Genomic DNA, 15,571 nt, shown 5'->3' on the forward strand with positions numbered 1-15,571 from the left:
GCATAAAAAGACACACACACACACCCTTGCTCGTCAGTGTTTGGGAGACTTGGGTAATAACACTGACGGTCTCATAAACACAGACTGAGCTGTAAATTAACAGCCGATAAACAAACAAGCAGACAGTTGCTGCTGCCATTTTGCCTCTGCTAATAAAAATGCCAGTTTTAATTAATTTCACTGCTTAGTGTGTGTTTGAGAGAGAGAGAGAGAGAGAGAGAGAGAGAGAGAGAGATAGGGAGAGAGAGAGAGATAGGGAGATAGGGAGAGAGGGAGAGAGAAAGAGATACTGGTTAAGAGATGCTGGGTTAAGTACTTCTATTCTATTCACATAATATAGAATTACTACATAAACATTTAGCAGACGCTTTTACAAGTTCTGTACGACAAGTCATCGGGAAGGGCACAAATCTATTCTATTCTATATATCTATTCTATTCACATATCCTTACTAGGGATGTCCGATATTATCTGCCTATATTGGCAGTCAAATCTGATATCGGAAATTATCGGTATTGGTTTTCAAATTTATTTATTTATTATTATTATTATTTTTCTTTTTACATTTATTTCACCTTTATTTACCCAGGCAAGCAAGTAAGAACAAATTCAGATTTTATTTATTGTCAAAAGTATGCACAATGTTGTGTTAATTCCATGACAAGTTATATGTAATGTTTATTACCTGAAATTATTACGTTTTTTGGGGGGGGGAAACCCTGCATATCTGTGTATCGGTTGATATCGGTATCGGAAATTAAGAGTTGGACAATATCGGTATCGGTAAAAAAAGCCAATATCGAGCATCCCTAATCCTTACCACATGTATCTATTGCTATGTCCGCCCATCACAATCACGCAAACTGTCTAACGCCTGTCCCGTCTCCCTGTGAGTGGCTGTCTCGTGGTGATGACCGGAGCGGTGGACGTCCCGTGATGATGACCGGGAGGATGTGACCCTCTCTGCACCGCCCCCATGCCTCAAATAGATCCGCCATCAGCTCTATTTTTCAATCTTTCAAAATGTTCAGTTGCTATCGCATGCACTTATCTGTGTTTCATTACACAAATGTGTGCATGCTTACCAACTGTTTAGCCTGTTTTATTGCAACACTACTATCACTGACAAGAAGGGAGATCCCTCCTTGAACGGCCCTTCTGTTTCTCTCCTCCACATTGCCTGTGGTGCATTTTTTCCTATTGCTAGGTTTTAGTTTAGTTTTTTCTTACCTTCGCATGGGGTATGTCTGGGAGTGTTGCATTCATTTATTTTAAATTTTTTGGACTTCATGGTGTTTTTGCTTTGTTCTTGATTTATTGTGATTCTTCTTGACTTGTTTAAAGAAGACGTCTCTGGCCCATGGGGACATTAACGTGTGTTGTCGGGCCTTACAAATACATTTGATTTGATTCTAGAATTCCGACCAAGGCGGCATTGAAATTGATTTAAAGGTCCATTTCGTCAAAATGTTCTCCATTCATCCATTACATTTATAGGCAACTAGGACACAGACAGCTCGACAATTTTTGTCTTTCAACTTCTTTATGACACAGTATATATACTTCCTACATACTATAATTAGCCTTCAGATTCTGTCAATGTTGAATAAAACACGCCAAGCCCCTAGTTTTATGACATTAACAGACATCTTTGCTATAGAGATAATGAGCTAGCCAAACAAGTCTGCGCTCAGAGGTACAACATCCACACACTAGCGATAGCAACAGTGGCTCAGGAGCTAGATCGGTCATCTGGTAATCGGAAGATTCACGGTTCGATTCAAAGTGTCCGTGAGCAAGACACACTTAACCCCTAAGCGCTCCCGATAAGCGGGCCGGCACCTCGCATTGGTTGCACCTGCCGTGATTGTCATCTACACTCATTGCACACACATCCACACACTCACTTTTAAACAAACACTCACCTTATTAACGCTCACTTTAGACACTTTAACACTACATTATATTTATCTATTTATTAAAGAGATTTGCACTACATTCATGACTCATTTGCATTTGCACCTTACCCTAAAGTTTTGTACCTCACCGTTTACTCATTTTTACTCACTGTACTTAGATTGTACTTAGGCTGTACTTTAGATTGTATATTGTATATTCCTTATATTGTATACTTACTTTTTTACTGTATGAAGCACACTCTCAGGGGCTCATACAGAACCAAGCATTTCACCGTAACGTTTTTTTTATCTATTTTTTCTCCCCATTTTTCTATATTTCTCCTGTCCCCAATTTCGTATTGTCCATTTCTACCCTCCCCTGTCTCGAACGTTGTTAGGCCATGCCTCCCACAAGCCGGCTGCAATGTGGACGAAGCCTTGCATCACGTGTCCCCTCCGGTACTCGAGGAGGCAGCCGTCGCATCTTTTCACCTGAACAGCGTGATCTCTCAGCGGCGGGGGTCTGCGTGGGAGGGACACGCCGCCCCCGTCGCTTCCTGATTCTACTGCGCAGGCGCACCAACCGACCTGTAGGAGTCGCTGTCCACAACGTCCGATCCCCACCCACCAGCGTCCCACCCCCTAATACTGCCAATTGTGTTAGTATGAACGACCAGCCAAGCTGGTAGCAACGCCGAGAGCTGGGCTCGAACCCAGCATCTCCTGCGTTGGTGGCGAGCGCCTTGCCCACTGCGCCACCTAGTCGCCAAATAATAAACAAACTTGAACTTGATTATGTGAGTGAATGTGAAGCGCGAGTCGTAAAGCACTTTGGATAAAAAGCCGTTATATAAACGCAGCAGGTTTACCCCTACATTCAGCCACGGGACTGTGAAGAGACAGCGGGAGAAGTGGGCGGGGCTTATATACCGCAAATCGCACCGGATAATAGGTTGGTGTCGGGACCCGGGTCAGAACTATTTCGCTGTGCCGTTACTATAGAAACGAGAGCAATATTACCGTCGTCGTGTGAGAGCGGGATAAACGCCACACTCATTATCATTGAAAACAAAGAGCTGTATTGAAATAACCATTTTTGTAAATTGCCAAATTACAACACGTTTCTTTAGTTATTATAGAATAAATTGATAAAGGTCATATCTAGGCCATATTTTTTAAAGCACCAAACAGCCGCTGCAATCGACAAAAATCCCCTTTCACCCCCCCCCCCCCCCCTCTCTCTCTCCACGAGACGTTCTGTTTACATAGTAATGACTATGGAAACAAGGGCAATTGAAAATAATTGAGGAAATAATTCTTTCCGTTTGTTTAAACCCGCTCGGGAGTCCCATATGGGTGGGGTTTGCTACACAGGACAACACAATCAGAACATTTAGACTACTTAAAGATAGAATCTGTGATGCCGACAAACAGTGACCTCTAGGTAAAATGCATGGGGTTGGAGTTCAGTAACCTATTGTACTGTGGACTTCTCTTGACAGAGCCTGGGGTGTGGCCAGCAATAGCAACCCCTCCTCTATCCCCACATTAGACCAAAACAAAAAATTTAAACAAAGTGTAATACCAAGAGGTAGAGCTGTGAATCTTCACTGGCCTCAAGATTAGATTACGATTCAGCTGTCCACGATTTGATTAGATTCTTGTATTTTATTTTTTTTATTATTTTTTAAACAAACATATAAACAAACATGACAACACACGATAAGATATACAAGCATTAATTGTCAGGGCACATCCAATGAGATCACATTTTAGTTAGTTGTCTTATATAAGATATACCCCTAATACCTGTTATCTAAAAAAACCTACACACATATGCTCAGCTCGAACCCCCCCCTCCCGGACCCCACCTTGAGAAGTACCTCCACTATCCCTCGCACCTAACCAGACACTACCATTATAAGCTAACTTTTATTCTCTCCACCACTTCTAACCACATTGACATTTTGGATTCATTGAGACCCAGAATTCTTGCTGTAGATATTTCATGGTAAATTACATCGAGATATGTAAGAAACCAAACTTTACGGCAAATTTTTTCCGGTTGAAACCAGCGTGATGCGATCAGCTTTTTGGCTACTGTGATACCCGATAAAACCAATCTCTTTAGCTGTGGATTCACTGCAAACTCAAAAACATCATTCAATAGTAATACCGAGGGGTGTACAGGTATATTCCAAGATACGAGTTTTGATATTTGTTGAGTCACATCTTTCCAGAATGCCTTAACTGGTGAGCAGTCCCAATACATGTGCATAAATGTCCCTTCGTCCCCATTTGCACATTGGGTGCATTTGGAATCTTGTTTAAGCCCCATTCGGCACAGTCTTATAGGAGTCAAGTATGTCCTGTGAATATAGTTAAGATTGATTTGTTGATGATCCGGGTTCCTTGATGTAAGTCGGACATTTGCCCAGGCTCCTTGCCAATCAAAGTCATTTTCCAGGTCTGGTATATCCCTCCTCCAGACAGAGTCAAGTTGGAGGGTTTCATACGAGGACGTTAGTAATTGATGATAAAATTCTGAAACAAAACCTCTCGATGTCTCTCTTGCGTAGAAGAATTTGTGGTATCTGTGGTGTTCAATTGGTCTGTCTAATGGAACACCGTGAGATTTCAAACAAAGCTCTAACTGTTTGTGAAAAAGCCATGTGGACTTGGTGAGATAAAAAAAATTGCGTATTTCTTTATCACTACAAAAACCCTGTTTGTTAAAAACATCCCCTAATGAGTGTATGCCTTGCTCTTCCCATATAGGGAATCTTATAGGTCGTTTTCCAATTAAGAGTGCATTGTTATTGAATAAGGGAGTATGATTGTGCCATTTTTGTGGGTTAGGATTTTTTTTTTGTGATTCACGCCATATCCGGATCGCATGAGTAATTATGGGGCCAAATTTTCGTTCACAGTGCTTGATTGGTAGTTTAGTGTATGCTATGTCCTTCAGTCTATGTGGGGCTACTATGTTTTCTTCTATTTTTCTCCAGGATGCTAATGCTTGGGAGTCAAACCATGTTGTCAATGGACTTAATGTGTACGCCTTAAAATATAGGAAAAAATCTGGAAATGCCATGCTTTATTTCTCTGTGCGGTGGATCTTTTTATACGTGGTGGTTTGTTATTCCAAATAAATTTGTATGTGGAGGAGTGTAATCTTTTCCAGTAACCCTCTGGAGGGGGTAACGGTAGCATTGAACTGAAGAAGTTGATTTTAGGTAGTACCATCTTAACTATTGATATCCGTGCTTGTACTGTGTTTTTAAGTTTTGCCCATCTATCAAGGTCGTCTTTGATTTTGTTTTGGATTTTTGTGTAGTTGTGCTTCACCGTTTGTCTTATGGTAGGGAATATTTCCACTCCCAAGCATCTGAAATGTTTTACCATCGGTATCTGTCCTGGGAGGGTTGTGTCTTTTTTTGCAGGGGTGTTAAGTGGAAGGAAAGCCGACTTCGGCCAATTTATCTTAAATCCCGATAAATCACCAAAGTCCTCAATCAACTTGAGCAGATGAGGCAATGTGGTGTTGTGGTTTTGCATGAACAATATTACATCGTCCGCATATAAACACATTTTTTGTTGTGTGCCATTGATTACGATTGGTTATATGGATTGGGATTGTCTTATATATTGTGCTAAAGGCTCTAATGATAGATTGAACAGTCCGGGACTAAGAGGACAACCCTGTCTGGCAGAGCGTGATACCGGAAATATTTGGGAGATGATTGTGCCTGTTGTAATCATGGCCGATGGGTCTTTGTATAATACTTTAATCATATCGATGAATCCTTTTCCTATCCCCATCCTTTCTAGCACTGCCCACAGATACGACCATTCCAGCCTGTCAAAGGCCTTCATAGCATCCAGGGACAGCATCGCCTTAGGTATGGTGTCCTCCTTGTCGGCATCAAGTACGTGCAGTATTCGTCTTATGTTCTCAGTGATCAGGCGGCCTCCTATGAAGCCAGTTTGGTCCGGGTGAACTAAAGACGTCATATGCTTTTGTAATCTGATGGCTAATACCTTAGAGTACAGTTTGATATCTGTTCCGAGGAGGCTTAAAGGTCTATAACTACCGCACTCGTTGGGGTCTTTGTCTTTTTTAAGGAGGACTGTTATGAGTGCAATATTGTCATTCTTATGGAAGTTCCCCTCCTTGACTGAGTATAAGATCATATTTAGTAATAAGGGGCCAATTATGTCCCAACAAGAAAGGTACATTTCTGATGGGAAACCGTCTCTTCCAGGAGCCTTACCACTTTTCATTGCGGTTATGGCCTTCTTGAGTTCCTCTAGTGTGATCGGTGTTTCTAACTGTTTAGCGTCATCCTCTGAAAGTTTAGGGAGAATAATTTGATTAAGAAATGTGTCCATTTTGTTTTGATCGAAGGTCATTTCTGATTTATATAAGTCGGAGTAGAATACTTTGAATGTATCGTTTATTTTTACAGGATCTGTTACAAGTACTTGTTGTGCTCTAATGGTAGTTATATCTGCAAATGTTGCATTAATTCTTAATCGCATGGCTAATAGGTGGCTGGGTTTGGAACCATGGGAGTACTGCTGTTGTCTTGTGCTGCGTATTTGTATTTCCGATTGTTGTCTGTATATGGCATTGATCTCTATTTTTAGTACGTTAACTTGATTTTCTAGTCGAGTTGAGTTGTTGTATTTCAGAGAATTAAATAACGTTGAGTAAAGCGTTTCCAGCTCAGCCAGTTTTGTGCATTGATTCTTGCGCATTTTGGAGGAAAAGCTATCCGTGAAGTCTTTGATCATTCCCTTTACCGACATCCATATTATTCTGGGGTCTTGCACAGAGTTAGCATTCTCCCGTTGGAATACTATAAGAGCTTCTTTGAGTTGTGTAATGAATTCCTTGTTATTAAGCAGCAACGAGTTAAATCGCCATCTTGGGGCTCGGGAGGATAGTATACCAAATGTACCTTTAAGGAGTAAATAACAGTGATCTGATAGTGCGTTGGGTATAATTTCCACTTCATAATTATCAAATAGTCTCTGTGATGCAAAGACATAATCTATTCTGGATAGTGTATTATGTCTCGCAGATCGACAAGAGTACTTTCGGGTCGTGGGATTAAGTAACCGCCATAAGTCAATTACACCTGTAATCTTCGACCAATCTTTTAATGCCTTCGATGAATTCTTTTGTTCGCTGGAAAAGGCGAGGTAAGATTTGTCCATCCTTGGGTTCCAGATGGCATTAAAATCCGCTCCCATTATAAATGAGTAATCGGGAATGTCTAACATTGCATTGGTTAGTGTAGTGAAGAAATCCTCTTCGTACAAATTTGGGGCGTATACCGCTATCAACGCTATTTTCCTGTTCTTATGTTCAATCTTAGCTATAGTTATCCGACCTTCTACATCAGACCATACTCCCTTTAGTACAATATTCAACTTACGTTTAACGACTATTGCTACACCCCGAGTTCTCGTACCAATAGAGGAGTGACTGATATTATGGTATATGTTGTCCGCTAATTTATCTATGTCTTTCCCTAGAATGTGCGTTTCGCTTAGATTTTATTAGATTCTATGGTGCATCTTGATGCATCTCAATAATATATTACATCCTCAATTTTATAATCTATATTACTACACATGGTTACTTTTTCATCAATTAATACAAGCAAATCCAAGCGTTGAGCGCCAAACACGAGATATCTCTTTTTTCAATCCTTTCTCAATTTTTTCATTCTAAACACTCGCGCGGACCTGCCACCACTGCCTATGTTAAAATTGCAATGACGATCGTATCCCGACAGGTGGCAGTATTGCCTACCTTTTGAACTGGGTCTCTCAGTTGTCCATCAGTGCCCCAGTGCCTCGGGCTGCAGGAATCCCCTCCCCCTCAAAGTGAGCAGCACACAGCCATCTGTCGCCGATTTGCTCGCCTGAAACCTATTGTTTTCCGTATTCTAGCCAGGCCCAATGCACAACGGTAATGGCGATCGCGATGGAACTACTGGGATTATTAATTTTAGAGTACCTTCTGACAAAGATAAGGTCTATTTTAGGTCTATTTTACCGAACCTAAAACATGCTTTTGTATTGATCACAGCGTTGTATTTTACTGAACCTAAAAGATGCTTTTGGTAATGATCGCAGCTTCGTAAAAAACATGTGCTTGTCTGTCCACTCACCTGACAACATCCAACAGTTAACCCCACCCACCTGCTACCCTGAGTAGGATAAAACAAACGGTTGAACTACTACTATTTTACCTATTATACTATTTGGATCAGCTGGGATAGGTGGCCACCATGGTCAGTCTGCATAAAATGGAAGATCAAATTGAATGGCGATTAGGGATGTCCGATATTATCGGCCTACTGATATTATCGGCCGATATCGGCATTAAAATGTGATGTCGGAAAATATTGGTATCGGTTTTCAAAATATATATATATATATTTTACATTTCTATAACCTTTATTTACCCAGGTAAGCAAGCAAGAACAAATTCTGATTTTATTTATTGTCAAAAGTATGCATAATGTTGTGTTAATTCCACAACAAGAGATATTTAATGGGGGGAAACACTGCATATATCGGTATCGGTTGATATCGGTATCGGAAATTAAGAGTTGGACAATATCGGTATCGGTAAAAAAGGCAATATCGAGCATCCCTAATGGCGATATAAGATTTCAGTCTAAAGCATGGACACTTGAACTGGGGCACTGGGAGAAGACACATACACACACATGTATGCATGTGCATGCGCACGCACACACACACGGGTCTCTTAGAGAAACCAATGTTTATAAGCAGTGTGTTGTTTCCAACCAGGGAAATCCTGATACAACCCTGTGTGTGTGAGAGAGAGAGGGGAAAAGATATTGTGCGTCTAGACTGAAAGACAGAGGATGAAGCAAAGCAGAGGGTATGAAAGAGAGAAGAGAGGAAGAGGAAGAGAAAGAAGAGAGAAGAGGAAAAGAGAGAGAGGAAGAAGAGGAAGAAGAGAGAGAAAAGAGAGAGAATAGAGAGAGAGGAAGTGAAATAAAGAAGAGGAAGAGAGAAAGAAAGGAGCGAGAAAGAGAGAAAGAAAGAGAGGAATATACAAAAAGAGAGGAGAATGAAAGAGAGAAGAGGAAGAGAGAAAGAAAGGAGAGAGGAAGAGAAAGAAGAGAGGAAGAGAAAGAGAGGGACACAAAGCAGACTTGACAGGGTGAAACCCAGACCCCCAAGACTCCCAGCAGAAGAGAGAGAGAAGAAAGAAAGGAGAGGAAAGAAGAGAGAGAAAACAAGAGTAGGAGGGAGGAGAAAACAAATCAACTCCATGTATGCCACTTTTCCACTAAATAGTAAAGGCTCTACTCTACTAGCTTTTGGTACCAGGTACTTTGTTTTCTACTGCAGATAGAAGCCCCGTCAGATGCCACGCGCCCAAACTAATTTCCTAACATTGCTATTCTGATGTAATGACCCTTCCTTCTTTTATAGGTTCCTCGGTTGATAAAGAGACGATGGAGCTGTCCGTGGTGCTGTCGTGTTAGAAGTGAGGATGATTCTCTCTGACCAATCAGGGTCCGAGAATGATTCTCTCTGACCAATCGGTGGTCTGCGGTGTTGTCACATGACCTTTTGGTATCATCCTCGGCTCTGCTTGGAACCCCGATGGAGGAGATACCCAAAAAAAGTACTATCGACAACTTTTGCTGGATGGAAAACCAAAAAAAAGGAGTAGAGTCAAGTAGAGTTGAGCCTATGCAGTGGAAGCGGGCCATGTGATGCAAGAGACAGAGAGGGAGGGGAGGGGAGAAGAGGAGAGGAAAACGAGGGATCAATAAACGAGAGAAGCAGCAGATGTGACACAGTCACGACCTCTCTCCCTCTCTCTCTCTGCGTTTCATTTCTACCCTTTCATTCTCTCCTTCCATCCATCCGTTCACCCCCCCCCCCTCTCTCCTTCATCCCTAATATAAACCTTATGACTGACAGAAACCGCTAATATCTTCGAAAACTCCCATCGTCCTTAATTACTTACGCAGGCCATTGGCTCAATAGAATTAAGGAAAAAAAAAAAACTTAAGTGAATCAACGTTACTGTTCTCCTACGGTCCTGGATCTTACACGACCTGGTTATGTGGACGTCTAATACGTCTAATTCCTGAGGACTGTTGTCTCTCCCAGACCCCCCCCAGACCCTATAACGGTGTCCTTTGGATCCAACGGACTCTTTTCATTTGAATCCATGTGGTTCCATTTCTCCTCTAGATTAGTGGTTTGAAAACCTTCCCTCTAAAGGGACCTTTCCTTTTCAAAGTGATTCTTTCTCGTAATCCAACCCAAATGTTTTTTTTTCTTTCTTTTTGGGGGGTGGGTTATTGTGCGGACTAATCTAATAAAAGTAATCCTCTTATTTAGACTACTTACCGAGTAGCTTAGTGTTTTGTTGAGTCTATCCGACACTGAAGGCCAAGGGACTACTAGAGGATGCAGGTGTCGCCGTACGACCGCGTGAATGGTCCGGGTTCAAAAGCGTCCCGCAAATTGAACCAACCATTTGGGGACCTGGTGTACCTTTTCGCCCGTGTCCTAGATAGAAGCTACAATCATAAAATGCGACCCCCTAGACTCTGGAATCAGCCCCCCCCACCACAACCCCTATGAACATCAGATCCACTTATCCGAGTCGATAACATGAAAAAGCTCCTAAAGATTGACCTGTACTCACAAGGTGTTTTCTGGTACAGTAGAGGCTGTATTTGTTATCGTGCAACTTTCTTTAAATCTTTAGTTTGTGAAGCAATTTGTGTATCTCAGATGTATTGGAAGGTGCTCTATAAATACAATATTAATTTAGTTATTTAACTAGTTCATCTTAGTTATTACCAACTTTTGGTCCAAACGCAGTCTATGCGTAGGCTATTGTATGTAGTTAACCCAGTCTATGAGTAGGCTTTTGTATGTAGTTAACCCAGTCTATGAGTAGGCTTTTGTATGTAGTTAACCCAGTCTATGAGTAAGCTTTTGTATGTAGTTAACCCAGTCTATGAGTAGGCTTTTGTATGTAGTTAACCCAGTCTATGAGTAGGCTATTGTATGTAGTTAACCCAGTCTATGAGTAGGCTTTTGTATGTAGTTAACCCAGTCTATGAGTAGGCTATTGTACGTAGTTAACCCAGTTACACTCTTACCTCAGCCTCGATTGGTCAAATTCCATTTTCAACGTCTCTCTCCATTGCGTCAACTTTTCTTCAACTATGGGCTCAGGAGCCAGAATTAGTTGTGGGACTGTTTGTGGTGCGACTGTTTACGGTGGGTCTTCCCCCCCATCCCCCCCAGACGACAAAAAAAAAATACCTTCTGTATTTCAACAAGGCTCATTCCCAGGGGGAAAACTAAATGTCTCCTTTTGGGGTCCTGGAGAAGTTGAAGAGGCCCTGGACTCGACGTGCACTCTCTGCCGTCTCGTCGTAAACCACAGAACCCAGAGTTTCTTCCCTGAATCAAAAGACCACATTCCTGCGCCTCCCTTCCTCTCCGGGGCGAGGCAGATCCATTCGAGCCTTTTCATTGATATATCGTTATGTATCGCTATCGGCGGCAAAGTGCGAAATAATTGCGAAAACCATCCAAATAGAAATACACAACCCTGCCGTGTGCTCAGACCACTGAGCACGTTTTAGTTCCAATGGAACTACATTGTTTTCTTATTCGTTTGAGGTTAACGCAATACATTTATTATAATTTTTTTTAAGATCATTACAAATGATAATTACAAGCAAATGTCTACTTTCATACGATCGGTTCACAACAAGGTCTGTGGATTATCTTAAGTAACCGTGTCGTGATTTCTGGAAAGTGGTTTTCAAGTGTATTCTTCTGGTAGCTCCATTGTGTAGTAATTACACTGTTCTGACAGACAGACAGACAGACAGACAGACAGACAGACAGACAAACAGACAGACGGACAGAAGACCGGGTTAAGAGGAAAAACATGGTTTGTTTTAGAGCTGAAACGGTCATCGATCACCCACAGCGCATCGTGTTTCACACGGACGATAATTACGGTTGCACGACGCACCTCCGCTGTGGAACGTGAACGTGAAGAGGTTTGAGGCGCGGATTGCAAAAAAAAATAAACATAGAAAAAATAGCGATGAGGAAAGAGCGACAAGCCCAGAAAACAACAGAAAGTGTCAAAAGTTTGGGATCATTTCAAGCTGAAAGGAAAGGAAAACTCTGTACTACTGCGTCTGTTGTTAAAAGTGAACTAGCACCACAACAGCACTTCATAACGCCTCAGCATCTCAGCAGAAAGCATCCAGGCGACACAACGTAACGCAGTCATTAGCATTTAACGTAAATGTTATGATTGCTAGTTGAAATTAGGGCAAGTGAAGAATGTACGCTAACGTTAATTATGGCTACATGTAATGGCTGGTTAAGAACATAAATGAATATGGTGGCTAGTTATTATGTTAGGATATCTAGAAACCATAGAAAATAAAATGCTGCAGTCAAGATTCGAAAAAGGAAGAGACCGGTCTTATTGTCTCTTTTGTATCTCTACTATTGCTCTTTAAAGCAAATGTTATTTCTTATCCGATTACTCGATCCATCGGAATAACAGGTAGAATGCTCGATTACTAAAAAGAATAGACAGCTGCAGCCCCTAGTTTGTTTGTTTTTATTTTGGGTGAACTGCCTCTTTAAACTCTGAAACCGGTATCGGAGCCAAACGTCTGTAGTTAGTCTAGCGGCTAATAGACTCTAGCTGTAGTTCCTATATAATGTCCTGGTCTTCCCTGGAGAACATGTCTCCTCCTCCCTTGGTTCAACTCTCTTCCCCTCAGATTCACCCCCCGCGGGCGGCTCTCCTCTGGGGCCCTGTGTGGCTGTGTGGGCTCTCAGTATGAACCCCCCCCACACACACACACACACACACATGCACACCCTCCAGACTGAAGAGACACACACACTCGCAGACTGAAGAGACAGAGGGGAAAGAGAGACACATGTATAAAGACAGACAGACACACAGAGAATAAAGGGTTATGGGTAAGGAAGTGGTTAGTGCACTACGCCCACGTACACACAGAGTGAAAGTTGGGGGGGGGGGGGGGGCATGTTGATACTTCACAGACACACCCCTCCCCTTCACAATGTGCACATACACACACATTCAGAGTAAAAATGTATGGGTAAGGCACACGCATCTAAATCCCAACTCCTCTATATGCACGCACACAAACACACATAGAATGAATAACCCAGTCGCTCTTACAAATGCACCATTTCACTGACACACGTGGTAAGGCAGGATTTCCTGTGTGTTTGCGAGTGCAATGAAAACAACAAAAGCACGTTGAGTGCATGCACTCACACACAGAAAAGTTAGGGATAAGAAGAATAAATCATGCGCACGCACACACACACACACACACACACCTTTGATGGTGTTGACGACCTGGTCCAGGTGCTTGGTGTGGTTGCGGTCGGGTCGGCAGCTGGGGCTGATCTCCAGGGAGTAGTCTGGACCGTACTCTGTGAAGAACTGACAGGGAAAGGCACGACGTCACTGATGAGCTCTCCTCGCCGCCGCCGCCACCACGACGCTAATGGGACGCCGATAATACGTCTTGTTTTTCTTTTAAAGAAACAAAACAAACAAACACGCCAACTTCCTGGCAAGGTGTCTGCTGGTCCGCTGCCTGTGAGGAACTGGAGTGGAAAAGATGACATGAATGATCCACTTTCTCCCCTGTTGGAATTGTGTAACGCTAAACTACTTAATTTTTTATCATACGTTTAGCTTTTTTGGCAAAACTGTGAATTGTGTAGTCCGTAGTCTGCCGTCTGTGAGGAACCGATGACGTAAACGATATTAAACGTCCCTGTCCATTTCACTCACTGCTGCTCGTGTTCTATACTGCAGTCCAGATGTTAATCAAACCAAACAAACAGATGCGTAACAATTTGGCACAGTCTGGCAGATTCTCTGAGAGCACCTCAAGTGCACAGCACCGCCACCCAGGGGTGAGCAGGGAGATGGCCATACCAGTGGTGTAGTGCACAGCACTTAGGGGTGAGCAGGGAGACGGCCATACCAGTGGTGTAGTGCACAGCACCTAGGGGTGAGCAGGGAGACGGCCATACCAGTGGTGTAGTGCACAGCACCTAGGGGTGAGCAGGGAGACGGCCATACCAGTGGTGTAGTGCACAGCACCTAGGGGTGAGCAGGGAGACGGCCATACCAGTGGTGTAGTGCACAGCACCTAGGGGTGAGCAGGGAGACGGCCATACCAGTGGTGTAGTGCACAGCACCTAGGGGTGAGCAGGGAGACGGCCATACCAGTGGTGTAGTGCACAGCACCTAGGGGTGAGCAGGGAGACGGCCATACCAGTGGTGTAGGACTCGAGTCCAGGACAGATGGTCAGGACTCGTGACTCGACTTGAGCACTGATGACACAGACTTGAACTCGAGCATTGACTGCATTCGGACTCGGAAGGTGCAGACGAGGACTCAGACTTGTTCATTGATAAACAGTTATTTATTTCTTATTTTTGTAATAGGCCCTAATCATTTGGCATAAGATATCGATGGCTAGTGCATTTGTTTGGCTATTGTGTCACAAAGTAAATAAACTCCCTTTGAAATGGTGACCGCTGTGTCATTTATGTTTAATGTAGAATTTTATTTATTTGTATGTCAGCTCTTTGACTGTGGAGTGGAGTGGACTCAACCTTGATGACTTGGACTCGGACTAGAGGGTAATGGGGACTCAACTCGCGCTCTTCTTTGGTGACTCAGACTTGGACTCTAACACGGGGGACTCGAGACTCGACTACAACACTGGGTCATACATGGAATACTCTGGAACATCCAAAATAATTGTATTTCAGTGGGACTTCCTGGTTAAATAAAGGGTTAAATGAAAAAAGAAAGATAGAAAAACAGGCACGAAAGACGACCCGTAGTTTGATACCATTTCTCAGGACATCATTTCGCAAGTGCCTTTTTGCCCAACAATACAAGTCCGGAAAACAGATGGGACTCTGGAGAATAGTTGAAACCAGAAGCTACAACCAAAACACACAAGATTTTTCAGTTTTTCCCCCTCTCCCAGAGAATAGTCTGGCCCATGCCTGGGCGTCATAAAACCAAAACAAACAGCGGAGAACAGAACCGACCACAAGTGCGTCATCCCTCACGAGCAGCCGCTGTTGTCAAAGCCTTGGGCTCCGACGACTCAGCATAACAAGAGTGTAAGTCAAGGTGGCTGCTGCGCACAGCGCTGGTGGACGAGGTCAAACAGAAGAGTCCACACACACACACACACACACACACACACGCTTGAAAGTATGTGAACCCCTTTGGAATAGTCAGTTTTTCAAATATTTCCCACATTCATCTTTATTATATCTTCATCTAAAATACATTTTCTGATAAAGCATGTCATGAAAGAAAACACAAATAGTTTGAATATATTTGGATTATTTACTTAAATACAATGATTAAACATGAAACACATGGTCACATTGTCATCCACCATTAGAACACCATACCCATCATTATGCACGGTGACGGGAGTGTAATTTCTGTGGGCCGCTTTACTGCCTCTGGTCCTGGTGACCTTGGAAAGGTCTGGGAAAGGTTTAGTTGAAGCCATAGGTGCCA

The 15,571-nt window shown here is 42.8% G+C and overlaps 1 protein-coding gene across 1 annotated transcript in view; it reads right to left on the reverse strand.

Annotated features, from left to right (window-relative positions):
* The window catches only part of hdac8 (histone deacetylase 8), a 111,961-nt gene that overhangs the window by 16,801 nt on the left and 79,589 nt on the right, over positions 1 to 15,571 (reverse strand). The window contains exon 10 of the mRNA XM_084312086.1: positions 13,341 to 13,446. Within this exon, the coding sequence (XP_084168212.1) occupies positions 13,341 to 13,446 (106 nt within the window). The remainder of the gene's footprint in view (positions 1 to 13,340; positions 13,447 to 15,571) is intronic.

Source organism: Notolepis coatsorum, assembly GCF_963971535.1.
Source record: "Notolepis coatsorum genome assembly, chromosome: 4".
Classification (NCBI taxonomy): Eukaryota; Metazoa; Chordata; class Actinopteri; order Aulopiformes; family Paralepididae; genus Notolepis; species Notolepis coatsorum.